The sequence below is a fragment of the Megalops cyprinoides genome, chromosome 13 (assembly GCF_013368585.1).
Source record: "Megalops cyprinoides isolate fMegCyp1 chromosome 13, fMegCyp1.pri, whole genome shotgun sequence".
NCBI lineage: Eukaryota > Metazoa > Chordata > Actinopteri > Elopiformes > Megalopidae > Megalops > Megalops cyprinoides.
This window is the reverse complement of record NC_050595.1, coordinates 14735747-14754393: the sequence shown is the minus strand read 5'-3', so window position 1 is coordinate 14754393 and position 18647 is coordinate 14735747. Positions and strand designations below refer to the sequence as shown.

Genomic DNA, 18647 nt, shown 5'->3' with positions numbered 1-18647 from the left:
ATGTGTTGCCTCCTTGAGTATGACTTTATTCTAATGGACATGTAAGCATATAAGGGTATTTGCCATGGAAATATTATTCCATTATATTACATTCTTATTTAAAAATCTAGATTGAAGATGATCATATCTGCTATATAAAATGGGACAGTCAATTATAGCCAGAATATGCATCAACAGAACAGTCAAAAAATAGTTAACATGTGCACAACAGTACTGTAGGCACCACTCTAAACAGACACTTTTCATGAATTCCTGCTTTCAAAGGTGGAAGGTGATAAGGACAGACAAAAAGAGGCATTTTGATAAATGATTTCCCCTAGTTAACCAGGCACCTCTGGTATTTTTTTCCATTTCAGTTTTGACAGTGAACTTGGTATAATTACACACAAGCATTCACAAAAGCAAACAGAAATAAGCATTGAAAAAAGATTCATGGCTCAAAAAAAGTTTAGCGTATTGCCAGATTCCCTTCTTGATAGGCGAGTCTCTAGTCACACAGTGATAAGAAAAGTGCTTCCTGAATGGATTCTGTGTACAGGGAACCTGTACATGTTTCATAGTGTTTGTATTCTTACAGTTTGTTTTGTGACTGTACACACAGACATGCACAAATACACAGACACATCGAAACACACACACACACACACACACACACACACACAAAACAGGCCTTTCTGAGTGACTCTGGGTTTTAGTCTTTGATGCGAGGGATGTTGTAAGAATAATGGACCAGAGGAAACCCACGGCTCTGATAGAAACAGGCCCGGCCACAGGCTTGAACCTGATCTGAGCTATCGGACACGAAAGAGTCCCCCTCGTCAGCGTACTCTGACTGGGCAGAGGGGGTGCCACAGTCTGACCAATAGCCCTCTGCCCGTTGGCAGGGCACCACGGCCAGGGCCGGGCAACTGTGCGACTTGACCAAGTGTTTGCAGGCGGAGGGCTTGGTGAGCAGGATGGACTCGCAGCAGTCGCAGATGGCTAGGTTACCCTGGAGCTGGGAGTACACACTGCAGTCATAGCTGAACTCCGGGGTGGACCTCCCCTCCTGGGTGACCCCGCCCGCCGCCCCCACCACCACGGTCTTGGCCTCCCTCCAGCTGCAGCCCAGACGGCGCAGCCTCTGCCAGTCCTCCTTGAAATGGGGGTTGAAGAAGACATAGAGGACAGGGTTGAGGCAGGCGGGCAGGGGGAAGAATATGAGCGTGACGGATTTCATGATCTCGGGGCTGTTGGCGATGCCGGTGAACAGAGGGGCGAAGGAGAAGGCGGCCACTGGGCAGAAGAAGATGCAGTTGGTGAAGATGAGCCAGGCCACATGCCGGACCATGCTGGCTTGGAGGGACTCCATTAGGTCAGCCTTCCCGAGGCCACAATAGAGATGCGTGTAGACTACCACCATTAGCAGGTAGGCCAGGGAGTTGAGCAGCACTAGTGTGACGGTGAAGCCCAGAGATGGGGTCTCCCCAGTAGAGAAGGGGAGGCACAGCGGAGAGGAGGAGAACTCCCCAACATGGAAGAGGGGCAGGCAGGCTGCCACCCCAGCCAAGAGAGCCAATAGCGCGGCAGCCAGCTGGAAGCGCCCACACCTGCCCCTCTGCCTCTCCTCCTTCCTCAGCAGCTCATGTACTGAGACACTCCGTTCCACTGCTGCCAACATCAGGAACAGGATCGACGACTCGGACGAGAAGATGGCCAGGAAGCCGCTGGCCTGGCAGCCCATCCCTGTCTCCCACCAGACCCCAAACTCGGCAAAGGAGCCCCACGTGGCGGCGTCCAAAGCGCTCAGCAAGCCCACATAGATGCCCATCAGCAGGTTGGAGGCTGCCAGTAACCCGACAAGCAGCTTGGCAGGAGACAGCACCCGACCAGGGGAGAATGTGGCTGCCAGCACCAGGGTGTTGAAGACCAGCGCCACAAGGCAGATGAACCACACTGTCAGGCGGATCATCCAGCTGCCCAGGAGATGCTCACAGGGCTTGAAAGCTCCTACAAGGAATAACAGATGATGGTAATTTATCAGACATCATTATAACTGTTGTAGCTACTCCTCAATTCACCGCATTTTCCCATTAGCCTCTATAATTCATGCAAATGGTCTGTGGAAAATAATGAGAGGACAAGAGAAAGAAAGATTCAATTACCTGGAGAAGGAGAGCAGTGCATGGTGAGCTGAACCCTCTCACTTTCTTCTTCCCCTCCTGCAACACAAATACCATCTCACTAACAATGTAGCTTATCTGACAGAAAACATATTTGAAAACTATGGCATTCAAACCAGTATTCAGATTAGCTTGCTGTAATGTCTGATGTCAATAACTTCTCTATGAAGACATTTTATTTATTTTTCTCCTACAAATCTTCAGCTTGGCTTGTATACACATACACAAACAGATTTTAAAGATTTTAGTAAAATTTTATTCCAACCTGATACACAAAAAGTATGATGACGAGATGATCTACTCAGATTAATTCAATTCAGTTGGAACAATATGACTCATGAATTTTGTTAAATGTGCAATGTGCACTAATTTTTATGGTAATATTTTGAGCATGTTACTAGCAAAACTATATGCATGACTCTGAATATTGTAGTACATGTTGCAGTTTTTTAAGGCTTCAACTGTAAAGAAGCTGGATTTAACCTACACAATGTTTCATAGATAGCGCTTTCTCAAGAAAAGCTCTTTGTCCATTTCAAAACAAATGCATTGTACCATACATGTTAGCAATTACAATGCTATACCATTCATGGTAAGAGAAAGAAGGGCATCTTACCCGTGACTTGGGTGCTCACATCTTTTTTCCTCTCATCTTCCTCAGTTGCACTCACAAGGGTATCGCATCCAACAAAAGCACAGCATTGATAAGCATAGGGAACAGATATTGACCTGTCGAACCAAAGGAAGAGCAATCGCATGATCTCATTGGTTGGCTCACACTGGAACTGGACAGTGATTCTTATTTACCATGGTGATGCAATGGTTGTGCTGTAGCAGGCCTTCTGGAGGCAGCACTGAATGTCAAGTACAAAGAGTCTTCTCTCCTGCAGCCAGCCAGCTCAGCTTATCTGACTGCAGGCTCAACATAGTCTGAGCTCAGAAAATCATTGCAGCTTCTGCAAACTTGGACTAGCTTTAAACTCCTGTGGACTGTGCTGAAAAAAATACTTCATAAATCTTTAATACCACTCTGCTAAACTGGAGACATACTGCAGCTACATGGGGCCATTTGCTTAGCTAAGTCTCATGCACATCCAAGAGACTTGCTGGCAGTAAACATTCATTCAATGTTCACCACCAAACAGAAGATATAATACAATACAACATAGCTCAACCACTCAGAAAGTTTTCCTTCAGACCTGAGTTTGGGTAGATTCTTGGCTGCAAGGGCCGTTTTCATCTGCAGGTTCCCGGACAGTTTGAGCTGGGTCAGCGCATTCAGCCCTGTCGTCGGCACACTGCTCAGAGAGTTCAGACTCAAGTCCCTGAAAAACACATGGATCGGAGTGCCATTACAGAAACCCACACCTCATGAACAGATGTCTACTGAGCATGTGATTACAACATGAATTTAGATATCAGAGATGGTTCTGTTGTTTGAATTAATGGGCATAATATCATGAAATACTAAGTTCAATAATCAAATGTTAATTGAACAAAAAACGAAGAAAAATTCAGTTTTATTCGTCAATCTGTACGGCACAAAGTTTGAGAATTCTTCAAGTATGGAAAAAAAACATATTTCCATAAATAAAAATAATATGTCTCACATCAATTATTTTGGAGTGTCACGACAATTTGTTGGTTCAATGTGGGCTACAATGCCATGGTGCAATCTGTGTCCTTAACTTTTTTCTTAACATCTTTTCTTATGTACAATAATAGTTTGACTCATATTGACTGTCTCTGTGATATGTAGCACTGTGTTCATATGTCATATGTACCTTGCCAGTGTGGACTGTGGAAGTATGCCTCTCTTTGGTGAGTCATAAGTTCCCTATTGCATGCCTCAAGAAGGTGGTGTTTTTCATCAGCAGAACCTGTTTACTTTTCCTATCAAGTGGCATCTAGGCACTTACCTAAACTGAACAATTTTTGGCAAAATATTTTACCTGGTATTGTAATTAACACAACTTGCAAGACTGTGATCACTGAGATCAAATTCGAAATGGCTTGTTTCCATTATTAAGCACCACTGGACTTTATTTGAATATTGTATTGCTGCAAATGTTAAGAGTGAAACCAAAATGGTTCTTGTAACCAACCTTAATAGATTACAACAGCATATTCAGTTGCTTTTTACATTAGTAATCCTTATAAACAGAGTGCACTGTATTAAATTAATAGAAATGCACTTCCCCAGTGCATATAAATTTAATGTTTGAAAATATGCATGATTTCACTACCAAGAGCTAAACATTTTGCATGTGGGTGGACAACATTTCTATGTTATCCATTGATGCACATGTAATTCTGCATACATATCTGTATCTGTTTGTGTTAAAATGAGACACTGAATTCATTATCAGATAATGAGTATAGCTGGAGCTGGAATAAAAACTCAAATCATCCTGCCTTGCCAAGGACAATCTGAAATCAACAGTTTTGAAGATTTCTAAGTGAAAATCCTGAGAAAAATCTATGACAAGATGGCTTGCACAACACATAATTCACATGGCGTGATCCCAAGTAATTTCAGCACATTTCAGTATATTTCTCATCATTTAGATATCGATAAAATTGATACTGAAACATTACTGCAGCTTTTTTTCACACAGTATATAGTAGACAAAGGTACTCACAGATTTGTAAGAGCTGACAAAGAGAAGAATGCATCTTTGTGAATTGACTTGATTTCATTTCTGCTGAGGTCTCTGTGGAAAGAAACAGAGATGATCAGTTCAAGAAAGGAATATTTCTTAATAGTCCACTGTGTTTTCTTCGGTGCATAACTAGTTACAAAATACAGAGGGACAGTGTGAAAATAACACTGTCTTCACATGGCCAGCATTGCCAAATTCTTTTCACCTGTTACTTGTAAACCTGTTAGTACATGCATTTAACCTATTATGGGCATTGCTCTGAAAGAATTAAAAATGCATTATCTCTGAATAACAAAATGTAATATTCCCCAAATATTTCAAAAACATACTTAGTTATATATTTGCCAATTTTCATTATTGCCAAGACAGTAGTCTAAAGAGTAATAGTTAAGGGTGAACCCTGAAATCAACACCAGTGTTATAATATACTAAAGGTAATCACTGTAATTTGCCTTAATCTATGAATAATGTTAAGACATTGTAATTGGTCCTCTGTTTTTTTTTTTATATGGCGTACTTCATGCTGTAGCACCAGAGATGGCAGTGTAGAGAAGCACTTGTACAAGAGGAACAGAAAGGTTGCAGGCTCTAATACTGGTATAGTGCTGTTATAGCATCAAGCAAAAAACATAATCTTAATTGCTTTGCCTAATATGCATCTGTACAAATGCATAATGTGTAAGACAAAAGTTACCCTGCATTTGGGTATCTGCAAATACAATGATGGATGGTGAAGTATAAGGCAATGAGTACAAGCCTGATTCTGTGGCAGCCCTGTATAAGAATTTTTCTGGAGGTATGAATCTGAGTAGGGACACTCCCTTCAAAACATTCAGAGGAAGAAATGTTATAGCTGACTGATATTTGCATGGATGCTAAACATAGGCAGTGCGAATCTTCCTGTGACATGCCGGTGATTTTGATGAATGATATATCCCACTCAGATTTCAACAGGATTATTCTCATAATTTATGTGTAAATTCAATCAAGGTTTGTCTTAACTCTGATGCTCAATTCATTGAAAGTATTTTTTTAATATTTTTTTTCTTCACAAACATAAGCTCAGCAAACACCAAAATCAAAGAAAACAAATTGTGTTTCTACTGAAAAAATCATACTGTATTTATAATTTTTGGTCAAGTTGTGATTGAATCCAGGCCTTAGTGTAAATATGTTCTATTAGTCACTATTATGTTTTCTATGGAGGAAATAAAAATATTTAACACATTTGCATTTCACAAAACATTTATATTTATACTCACAACCTCTATGAAATTATTTTTAAGAGAACATCTCAAAAAACACCTACTTAAAAACACCATTTTCAAACAAAGGTACATACTAAAGTTTATCTTCTAAAAAGCATATTCTGAATTGACACATACACAAGATTTTTTTTCTGCTGAGGAATTAATTCTGTGGTGTATATTTTGGAATGCATCCAAGACAAAGATGGAGAGAAATAAAAATAGAAATGAGAGAGAAAAAAAAACAGACAAGCACAAATCACATGCCACATCATCCTAGTTCCACAGATGTGTGCTGATATTGACATGTCTGCATCTACCTGTCTGTCTGCACATTCCCTGTTGGTTCACTATATACTTGTTGTGCTTTCCTGGCTTGAAACTATTCCATTCCCCTGGTTACAGAAATGCAGGGCTTACCGACATGGCCTCCGTTATAAATGAGCCCACAGCCACTTGTCAGTCTATGATGGATGGCATTACTTTCCCTGGCACTCTCTACACACACATTCTGGCAACGGCTCAATTTCAACACAGAGAAACGTGCATTTTTTACAGCAAAGTGCTCCATGTGCGATAGGAAATGGACTCACAGGATGCGCAAGGAAGTCAGTCCTTGAAAGGTGTCCCCATGGATTTCCTGGATACGATTGTGCTGCAGGGTTCTGCAGAAACAGTAATAGAAGGAAAAAAAACTGCTTCATGAAAACACAGCGACAAACATCTGGAAGCTCAGGCCTATCGTACAAGAGGATCTCAGGAAGTGATGTTCCCCATTTCATTTTCTTCCTCCACTATAAACAGACACTCCCTCCTTGCATTGCCCCAAACCATGACTCACTTTTGATTAGCTGTTGTTCAGAAGGGCAGCTGAAATGACTTGACTGGTAGCCATCATAAACAGTGAAGCTGTTTATGATTGGATGTGTCCTTTGTCAGCTATTTTACTCGCTTTAGCAACATTAAACTCCAACTGCAAAAGTTCTTCCATGTGCAAAAGTTTTCAATTAGGGGGTTATTAAGCTTTTCAGCATAACATTCCTTCTTCAGAAAGTACACTGCCTTTTCACAACCCCTCACAAAACAAAACCACACACTGCAGACAAATCATAAGAAATACAAAAATGTCCAGTTTCCCTGGATTGCCTGATCACAGATTACATTTACATATTATAGATTACCATTTATAATAATACTGATTAATATTACATTATGTCTTGACAGAAAATTCAAGTAATTATATTACATTTAGCAAGGTACAGCCTCCTGAAATTAATCCAGGTTTCAAAACTAAAGTGTTGTGACATGACAAGTACACTGTATCACATGGAGCTAATATTTTCAATGTGCATTGTGAAAATAAGTTAAGGTATCACAGATTTTACCATAGATCTTTCCAGGCAGTAAGATAACTTATTGCCAGGGACCCAGTGTTTAAAAACAAGTTAAATAACTATGCTCCTCAAACCAAATTAAAATAACTTAACTTTATAGCTTTACAGAACTAGCACGGACAGAATCAGTCATTTAAATGGAAAAAAAAATCTGCATATGAACAAAATGGCTGATACTGACATCGGTTTAGGTTTCACAAATGCAAGGCCATTAGCAGTTACATTTTGGTCATTGTCTGCCTCAGTGAACCACAGTGAATGGGGGAAAAAATGAAAAGACCAGCTACAATAAGCCTTGTCTGACAATACTTCCCAGAGGGTGATTTGAGTAAAATGACATTTGCTACTGTATATGCAAAGCAGAATCTCACAGTGGAACAGGAGGTGAAGCAACACAAAACTTGACTGTTAGCAAAACATCTGCGTCTGAAACATGTTGTGGAGAACAACACTGGTTTGGCCAGCCACAGGCCCACTGCAGGGAGCAATGGCAGATGCTGTGATTCCACTGACCGCACCATGGAAATGCCACAGAGCTCTCAGACCCAGAAAGGAAATACAGCTCAAACAGCACTGCTGCACTTTGCAGCCTGAAAAGAGCAGTGGACTTTGGACAACCTTATACTAAAATGATTGATGCTGCTACTGGCAAGACCACAGTTGTGGATGTGCACCCTTGTTCTGTTGTGGAGGACATCTGATTTGTACAACTGCTTCAATTGTTGAACCAAAGTATATTATCTCCTTCAGGCTTTTTTTTTCCAATCACAAAACAGTACCATATGTTTGAGGCCAGAATGAAACACATAAGTGAATCTTATGATGTCATTGGCAATTAGTTGTGACATATGGACGTACTACAGAGTCTTACATCTGCTTAATTTCACACTCATTTCATGACAATTAGAAATGTGGTAGTGCAGTTTAATAGTGAGTTTTTTTGGCAACAGTCACACTGCAAGACACAAAGTGGATTTGTTACTGGGAATAATAAGAAATATTCTAATGAAAAAAGTTGAATTTTAAAAAAGGGCAATGAATCCATTTTAATCTTTTTAAGTCTAGCATTTACGAAAACTGTCAGATTCAGCATTCAGTTGCTGGACAATTTTTTTATGCTGTATAAAAGTTAATATTTGACACAGACACATACATATATTTACACTGGTGTCTAGTGCACTGTCTGTGTTGGTGATTTTCTTAGCATCCAATGTTTGATCAATTAATTTATAATGAAAACACAACAGTCTTATACTGACCTGTTTATCACAAGCACCTACTGAAACTGCTTTTCCCTTCACTAAAACAGTGTTTTGGTTCTAAAATGCAATGACTATTACTGATCATCCTACACTGAAGGAATGTGACCAAAGTTGTTTTCTTAATTTGTGAATTATGAAACAGGAAAAGCTATAAAAAAGATCCAACATATTATATAATATGTAATATATATATATATATATATATAAGATAAGTTATTTTAGCATTATAATATCATTGCTATGATACCTCTTCAATATCAATAAAAACAAAACAATATAAAGATTTAGTTGGAACAATCTAACCAGCAAGTTTTTCACCACTACAGCTACAATTTACGCACAATAAAGTATAGCTATCAAAGCTCTAGACTCAAACTGAAGCCTACAGATCTGATACCAGGGAGAACTGTCATTTTACCCTTGAGGTACCTTTTCCCCAAATTTGGAGGTAAAATAAAAAGGCAGGTGTTACAAATGATTTGCAAACATGTAACTAGGTATAAAGAACAAAAACTAACTTGTCACAAAACACATTTTTTTTAATTTCACACTTCAACATATATTACTTATGAGTAGGGGTTGCCTTCATATGGGGGAGTAAAAGTGAAAAATGAGATACTGTGTCATAAATCTAAATTTACTGCATAATTACATGTCATTCTTTATGTAAACAGTGCTCTCTTGCTATGTGAGCTCGTGCCGCTCTCTGTTTGCGACGGAACAGAAGCCAGTGGGTTTGGTAGGCAGGGAGCAGGACTGACAGCGCAACGCTCAGCTGGCTCTGCGTTTGTGGGTTGGACCAGCGTTACACGTTTTTAATGAGCAGCGGTTTGGCAAGCCATCTGGCATCAAATTGTCCTCATGCTGTCCCAGAGGCTGTGCTGTTCATCCCTCCCTCTCTCTCCCCCCTTCCTCTGTACAGCCCAGTTCCTCAAATGCAGGCCATGGAAAAACAAACCTGGCGTCCAAAGAAAACAACATAATGGACCGTTCACACCAGACACAATACGAAGAGCAAAAATACTGCAGTGCCTTTCCGCAACGTCCTTAAAACCGAAAGAATGATGCAAGACCTTTTCTGCCCATCCCACCTGTAGAAGTGATGTGCACTTCACTTAGGGTCACGTGCATCGCTCTGCATGTATACATGAAGGCTGAGCTTCTGAAAGCTTTTATGAATGAAACTTAGGTGGGGTGACAGTATAGTCACATCAGGGCTTTCCAGAGTTGCTGCAGCATTATTCTGAGGCATTATTCTGAGACATACTTCAACTTTAAAGTAGAAATGTGGGTGTGAATTATTAGTGTAAATATTAAAAGTGTGAGCTAATTGTGTCTCATCCTTTTACATTATATTTAAAAAAAGGATTCAGGATACAGGATATGGTTGTACGATATTTTGACATACTGAAAACTAGAAATGAATTCTTACTGTTAATTTCCCAATGCTGTTAAATGTAGCAGCTAGTCTTGTAGAATAGTATACTCTCATTTCATGGGAAATTCATCATATTACCCAGGAAAATTCCTGTGTGTTGTGAATGGTACTTACTTGTGTTAAAATACAACCTATATCAATTTGAGTCCTAAAATCTAAAAGTTAATCCTACAATGGAACATCATAAATTCATATTTCATGCAAGGAGTGCATTATTACAATAATGGAATATACTGTAGACAGTTACTTGGACAAAGAGTCCCATATCAGGGTGTCTGACAATTAAACAAATAAACACGTGAAATAAATAAATAGGCATCAAACTTACATTTCTTCAAGCTTAAAACAGCCTTGAAAGCCTGGCAGCTCCTTTATTTCATTGTAGGAGAGATCTCTGATGAGGCAAAGGGAACATAATTATGAGTTAGAGATCAGTCATACTCTCAAACAGGAGGATGGACCACTGCTCATGTTTCGGGGTAACTTACAAGGTTCTCAACAGTTTCAGTTCCTCACAAAGCCCAGCTGGGATGGTACTGATTTTTGTCCCAGTCAGTGTTCTGAAAAAAATGTTGATTATATACAGAAAGCAACATATCCGGTTCCTGAGAGGTAAATTCAGAAGACAATGTGAACAAACTGATTGACATTGTACAATATGGAATTCAGGCATCTGTTTAAGTGTGAACTGTATTGCATAAGGTTTCTAGTAATTGGAATACTTGGCTCAGAAATCCTCCAGGTTGACTGACTGGCTGCAAGTACTGGTGGATGTAACTGATGTATGGCACGATGGATAGTAACACAAAGTCTTGTCTGTGTTGTGTATTGAATACTCACAGACTCTCCAGGTTGACTGTTCCAGTGAGACTGGGGAAAGCCTGCATCATGCTAGCTCCACGCAGCATCCTGAAACAATTGCGGGAGATAAAGAGCAGTTTCAAACACTGTTCCAGATCTGATCATAAAACTGACCCCCACTTGTAAAACGGCTGCATCCCTACTCACTCATTTTCCATTAGCACAAGACAGTACAAGATATATCATTCCACCTATAATTTCACCATCCAGCACATGGGGTGAAGCACTGAATCAGGGCTTTACAACTGTCAGAACAGGAACCGGAATGTTGCAGAACCACATTCTGGTTCCTGGGAGTTTGCCAGTGTCTTCTCTGTTCAGGCTGAATGAGAGCCACACAATATGGATATGCTGCTTCAGACCCATAATGAACCTGGTGTTAGCTAAAAAGAACTGTGCCTACATGTTGAGTTGTCTGACAGACACAGCCAATCAGGTGACAGTGAGAACTACTGGATTAGAAAAGTATGTCAGGCAGGTAAAAGGCACATATGCAAATACTTGTTTTAGGATGATTCAAAACAAGCTCACAGCTTGCTAAAATCTTGAAGCAGTCCTTTCCTAAAAACATTGCAATTTCTGGCTATACATGCAGCAATGCTTCCTTCTAGACCCCACTGCCAGTATTTAAACTGCCCCCATTTTGCCTGGTGGTTTTGGGAAAAATGGCAGCTTACCAGAAAAATGGTTATTAGCTAAGTCTCAAGTGGAAACAATTTAAATACTGGCAATGGGAGCTATAAAGAGAGCAGCTCATAATTTCTAGCAAGCTATGAGTACATGTAGTAGCTGGCTAAATGTGGGACAGGTCAAAGATAAATATTTCATACTGTTACTAATCAAAAACCAGACATTGCTCCAAGAATAATGACATGCTTCTGTGATTTCTGTGCCAGGAGACTGTCTTCCCTGATTGGCTGGGCTTGGCAGTGGCCAGGTGCAACCAGGAGTGGCACTGTGAGAGGAAATGGAATGGAAACGCAAAGAGGAACCTAGCCTTTTGATTTGTGGTTCCAGTTCAACCTGGCTCAAGTTCCAAAAAGTGACTATTATGTAAAATGATTATTTGAGCACTTACTCAACTGTTGGCTGTAGGCAAGTTAATATGATTGGTACTGTTACATGTTTTATCTATTGTAGTTCCATCAAGTAAAAAAATGTTATGCCATATGTGCCTGGTTTAGAGAAATGCCTTTTAAACAAATGCACCAACAAAACCACCAATTTTTATATACTGTAAATGACACTAATAACTACTAACTACTGTCAGATTTAAAAACACTGAACCTTAAAAAACACTGGACCTGTCCATTAAAACCAGAGGTGGAAAACTCCAATCCTCAAAATTAGATGTACTTGCATGTATGTTTTCCATTCATGCAATGAACCATCTGATTTCACTTATTATTTCCCCCTTCCTCCTGAAGAGGTGTGAGAAAATCCAAGTGACTGGAACAAATACTGAGAGTATGCCTACTTTTTACACTTGGACTTTTAAATCTCTGATTAAAACCAATTGTAAAATCATGCAACTTCAACAGCAAAATAAATCTTCCACAAGGTACTTTCTTCCTGATTGGGGAATCACTTTATTTTACTGCTTTTCCATAGTACAAATTTAATTCAGTTTGATGAATATTGTCCTTGACTCAGGATGATACTGGTCAAAACTGATCAGGTGAATAAAGCTAGACATTTAAATTCTTAAACACGAGATTGATCGATTCATTTTTGTGTTTGGGACATACGTAACTGACCACCATGCGTTTTGAAACATACTGCCCTGATCAGCTAGCTAGCTTGTACCTTGTCTGGCCAACTATTGAAACTTGGTCATGCAGCACTTCTAAGACTGTTGACTCCTTATATGGCTTTTTGCTTGTGTTGTACTCTGCCTTACTTACCTTAGTTGCTTTGGATAAAAGCATCTCCCAAACGAATGTATTTAAATGTCAATGTAACATTAAATAAATAATGTTATTGACCTTTAAAAATAAAAATGTAAAACTCAAAGAGACAGACATAAGTCTGTCTCAATGCATTCTGATATTTGTTGAGCAAACTTACAGAGAATGCAAATCTGACAGGTTCTGGAAAGCGGAGGTACCGACAAATGAGAGAGGATTGTCATACAGGTGGCTGTAAAACAAAAATGGTAGCAAGAGAGAATAATATGAGACACGACAATATTTAGTATCATCAACAATCATTTTCTGAGATGAAATGGATGTTCTGCTCATTCAGGTCCAACATACTCTTCTATAAAAATTAATGAGCCATAGGTTACGGACAGCTGTCTACTATGAGCCAACCAGCAATTCCCATTGCATTGGTAAAACTGCATTTTCAATAGATTGACATTACAAGACAACATTTATAATGCATTTGTAATTCTCCTATACTCTTTCATTCATCTTGTGCACACATGCATTTAAATGGTTTAGAACTTTCCACACAAATATTAATTTTAAACATTCAACATATAGCATATGGCTATGTAAATAAGGACACTGTAACTATTAACTATTAAATCACTACTTAAGAAATTCAACCATTCAGTTATGTTGTTAAACTACTGAAAAATTTGTAGAGTGGGTAGTTTTAATGAAGACCGAACAGCTGGCTGGTCGCATTAGTTCTTTCAAATATTCAATTACACTATAAATAAAGATGTAATTATGTTTATTAGAAAATCACATTGTTGGCAATGCTATAATGCACATGACGTTATTGAAAAAAAAACATTCATTTATTTGAAATTTGAAACATATTATATTTACTTATCATTATATTTACTAGAGATTGATTTTGTCCCTTGTCCTCTACTGTGAACATACAAAATGTAAAGAATGACATATGGAGTACGTATTTGTTCAATTGCAACAATGTTGGATCAGTTTTGCTACTGTTGGATTGGTTTCCCACCTGAAACGTGGCTATGAAAGAAAACAACGTCACTGTTTGTTCTGTGAAAAGCTGTGTATAAAAGCTTGGCTTCATCTGTCAATGAATGTTCGAGATGTAAAAAAGACTGGCCAAATCAGTAGAAACATCCGTATCTAAACCAATCACCACTGCATTGAGCCTTAAACTTTCACAAAACTGAACTTTTACAACTCTCAAAATTTCCAGGTAAAATAAATTAAATGTTTATTTGTATGGGTATTGTCCTCACTCCAGCATTAAAAATGAGTGTGTATGTAAGTGGTGGTCTTAATGTAGTGGTTCAATTTGCTTTAAATGGGTGTACCCATCACTTCTCACCCAACATGGCATGCTTTATTTAATGATTGCCTACAAACCTATAATCCAGAAAGTTCAGATGAACTCAGAAAGTGGGGGAAAAGGGACACAGGGTGATAACGTTGTCAACACTTACATCGCACGGAGTAAAGGGTTCCTATGAAAAGCTCTCTCTGGGATGACTGCGATGTTGTTACTGTGAAATCCACTAGAAGTTTGGGGGAAAAAACATGATAAATCAGCACAATCCCTCCCCCAATATTAGTAAACTGAGGGCAACAGTCCTCAGTCTGGTTTACCTCCTGTTAAAAACAAGCGAATGACACTGTGAAGTGTTGACATGGAAGACACTCTCTGAATGCTGTGATAGACAGGCAACATGAATGCTTTCAGGGCTGTCAAGTTATAAAAAAGCCATCTGTCTGAAGATGACAGGCAGATGCTGACTTGAGATACACAGCCTCACTTCTTTAGACTCCTTCCCACTTATTGAGCACATGGGGAAAGGCTTAGCACCTGGCTAGGAGAGACACAGAACAGATAAGTGATGTGTTTTTTCTGGTTGCAAGCAAGGCATGTCTCTTTTTCATCTCTCCAAAGCCAGGGGATCATGGTGTCATTGTAAATGAACACCACCCTCATTTTTCTTCCTCTTGCTAAAAGCTTTTCCGACCTGCAGCTCTTATAGAAACAGAGTCAAAGAATAACAAAAATGGGGATTGTAATCTTTGGGCCCCATCTGGACAATTCATCAATCTCTCAACCCCCGTGCTGAATTTCACAGCTCATCAGAGGAGGACAAAGAAGGCAAATTCCTCTGAGGACACACCCATCCAATTTAACAGCCTTACCATAAAATGTGCATGGTGTACTAAACACCAAAAATAACATTCATCTGTATTTGTTTTACTTCCAGAGGTATCAATGTTGAATATACACAACCAGCAGTCAAGCGTGCAAATGTGTGCGTATCTCTGCATGTGGCTGAGTGAGTGTGTGAATGGCGTTGTGTGTAGGAGCTTGTCCGAGTCTCAGGGGAGTTTGAGCATGTTTATGTTTGAGTGAGTCTATCAATGCATGGATTTGTGTGTCCTTGAATATACAGTGTCTGTCTGTGTTTGTGTGTGCGTGTGTGCACCTGGCTGACTGTGTGTGCTTATATGTCTCTATGAGCACGTGTGTGTTGGACAGCTGCTCTGAACTCACAGTTCCTTCAGTTTGGGAAGTGCCTGGATGGCCTCTGGAAATGTCACCAGGTTGTTGAAGTTCAAATCCCTAGCAAAAAAGTAGTACAGAAAGTGCTCAGTCCTTCATCTATTCTCTTTCACTCTGACAATTATGTCTAAATGCTGACAGAGAAAAACAGGGAGAGATACTAAATGTGTTGTCCCTGGTTATGAAACCAAAGAGCAGTGTTAACGAATAGGTTTCACTAAAAGTCTACTTACCTTGATTTGTATTCTGAGAAGTACACACTTATTCAGAACAAAAAATATTTATAAAAAGATATTGATAAAAGACACTGACTTTTCAGCATGATACAGTCGCATTTGCACTAAAGGATACACCACTCCACCACAGTAATCTTCTGATATTTTACTATGGTATCAGATGCTGACATTTCAGCAATTAGACTTGATTAAAAATAAATCTAACTCCAACTTAACATTTCACATTTAGAAATCTGACAATTAGATAACATTATGATGCTCAGAGAGGGCCATAAAGCAATATGACAAATTAATGGCTTTCATATGCAATTTCATTTTCATGAAATTAAATACACAGTGTCTGAGGGGTAACAACAAAAGTACTGAGGTACTGAGGTGCTGCAACAAAAAACTGAAAATGGGCATCTTTTAACTTTTTCCTCTTTACCATATATCCTGTCAAGCTGGACGCAAATGCACCACCATGTCCATGTGATGCAACCCCCAAAAAATGAGCCAGTGGTTGCTATAGCACCAAGGTACACACAGTTGGCATGGATGGGTGTTCAAAATACATGCTGTACCTTTCCATCAAAATAATAGCTTCAACAGAGTCGCACATAGCACTGCAATGCACTCTGCAAATCATCCCTTGGCAGGCTTCATTGTTGACTCTCCTTGCAAATACCTTGCTGAGCAAACACCACTCCCTAGAGATACATAGCTGCAAATGGGATTTCTGTACAGCCAAAACACCTCCGTGCTTGGGAAACAGCCAAGAAAAAAGGGCAGAGGTTTTAACCAGTCATCTTATAAAAAAAAGAACAAAATTCCTGTAAAACTCTTTCAAAGCTTGTCAGTAACAGTGAATATCACTTAACTGAACTGGACATTTAAGGTAAACCTGTCCTCTGTTATATAAATAGCATGACAATGTATTATCTATTTTCTTTTCTCTTCTTTCTGACTTGCAACGGCAACGTTTAACTACTTTCACAATCTGTAAACTATTTATACAGGAGCATCTGAGGTAAAGTACCTCACTGAAGGGTAAAGCCTAGCCCCACCCATGAAAAAACAAAATCCCACAACCACAAGTATGGCGTCCAGGCCCGAGGATGATAGCAATTCCTGTGCATGAGTTGTTTCTTTGGGTGATGCAAAACATCCACAGAATCCTACATTGTTACTGGTTTTTAACTAAATACTGATTTGACAAGGATGACAAGGAAGAATATAACTAGTTTGTAAGCAATGCTATAAAATATGACCCCCATTAGAGAACTACTCATACAATGTGATAAAGTCCGAAATGTACAACCTGGTGAAATAAGTGTGATTGACGGCAAGACGTAGATACAGTATGATCATATTCAGAGCCTGAGTACGATTTTTTTCATGCCCTACATAAAAATGCTATTTCTACCCACATTCCCAATAAATCTTTTATTTCATCAAAAACAATATCTGTGTGGCCGCTCACTACACATTATATCTTTAACAGCAGTTGGTGTTATTATGCACAGAAATAATGTGCACTGTTGAATGATACCGGAATTCTGCTCATTTAACTGTAAGAAGCAGACGTTTCAATAATGATTATTGAAGGATCATCACTGTTTAAAAACACTGAAAAACTGTGTAGTGTTACATCCTCACAAAAATATGTATATTCAAAACAACATGCAACAGAACAAAGTAAATTAATTGTTAGACTTATTCTTAAATTGGGAAATTGTGTATAAGTTTCTCTGTACCTGTTGTCGATTGCTCACTAGCCAAGTAAAATGGTACAATAAAAATTAACATTAGCTAATGAAATAATTCTAAAGAAACAATACGTTGAATAGATCTATGTTGGGATTTTAACACAGGAGACAACAATTCCACACATCATGTCGCTGGATATATAAAGTCACTCCTTCCTCACATCACCTGTGTACTCTATAATAATCTTATATATGAATTCTCCTTCTTCTTTGCAATAAGCACAATTAGCAGAAATCTTGCTTTTCCCAGAGGGCTCCCATCCAAAGTTCAAACTAAGACCAGCTCCACTCGCCCTTTGAATGTCGGGTAGAGGTTACCACAGTTACTAATGTCTGAAACATGACGGAGAAATGGGAGCTTTTATCTGCTCTCAACTGCCCTCTTCAACAGAGTCTACAAGAGTGCACACTTAAAAAAAAAGTTTTATGTGGACATGTTTCAATTATTTGTGTATAAGCAGTGATGAGTAATGATATTGTGCACTCCAGGAAAAACTGAAATGAATAGATAAAGTCTGATATTTTCACACCAAACTACTCATTGTCTTACGTGGTGCTTGTTCAGTAAAGACAAAAGTTTCATGCTTTTCTGTATTTTTTTCAGTTTTGCCAGCTGATCACACTAATCCATGACAGCTACACAGCTAATTAAATAACTGTTTTTATTAGCTTATACTAATAGTGACAATTAAATTGTTACAGAAATTATAGGTTTATCAGTTATTTCCAACTTATGGGCAACAAACACTACACAAGCTTATTAATGGTTGCAGTTGTCAGCTTAACTTATGCTGGGACAGAATGTCTGGACAACTGGTCAACTTAAAGATTGATAAATATTAAATATTACTGGTTACTGGTTAAGGCCATGGTGAAACAGCAAGAAATTTGAGGAAAATATTTGAAAACAATTTGGTATAGTGTTGCTTTCAATATAAATCCAGTTTGCCATATATATATATATATATATATATATATATATATATATATATATATATATATATATAACTATAACAGGTCCAAGGGTATTAAAATGTTGTGGGTCCCTCCAGGCTAAAGACGTCAAGGCGTTCTAATCCTCAGCAATACAGGAGGAAATGAACAATGAAAGGGGAAACTAGATAGCAATCTTGGACTATACACTATTTATCTTGGCAGCAATTATAAGAGGAAGTTGA

At 38.8% G+C, this 18647-nt stretch overlaps 1 protein-coding gene across 1 annotated transcript in view; it reads right to left on the bottom strand.

Annotated features, from left to right (window-relative positions):
• Positions 1-627: 627 nt before the first annotated feature.
• lgr4 (leucine-rich repeat containing G protein-coupled receptor 4) overlaps positions 628-18647 on the bottom strand; it is a 66394-nt gene continuing 48374 nt past the window's right edge. Inside the window, exons 7-18 of the mRNA XM_036543958.1 lie at positions 15477-15545; positions 14407-14478; positions 13095-13166; positions 11007-11075; positions 10655-10726; positions 10495-10560; positions 6666-6737; positions 4805-4876; positions 3362-3487; positions 2779-2891; positions 2145-2201; positions 628-1989 (exon numbers count right to left, since the gene is read on the bottom strand). Coding sequence (XP_036399851.1) covers positions 692-1989; positions 2145-2201; positions 2779-2891; positions 3362-3487; positions 4805-4876; positions 6666-6737; positions 10495-10560; positions 10655-10726; positions 11007-11075; positions 13095-13166; positions 14407-14478; positions 15477-15545 — 2158 coding nt within the window. The 3' untranslated portion in view covers positions 628-691. The remainder of the gene's footprint in view (positions 1990-2144; positions 2202-2778; positions 2892-3361; positions 3488-4804; positions 4877-6665; positions 6738-10494; positions 10561-10654; positions 10727-11006; positions 11076-13094; positions 13167-14406; positions 14479-15476; positions 15546-18647) is intronic.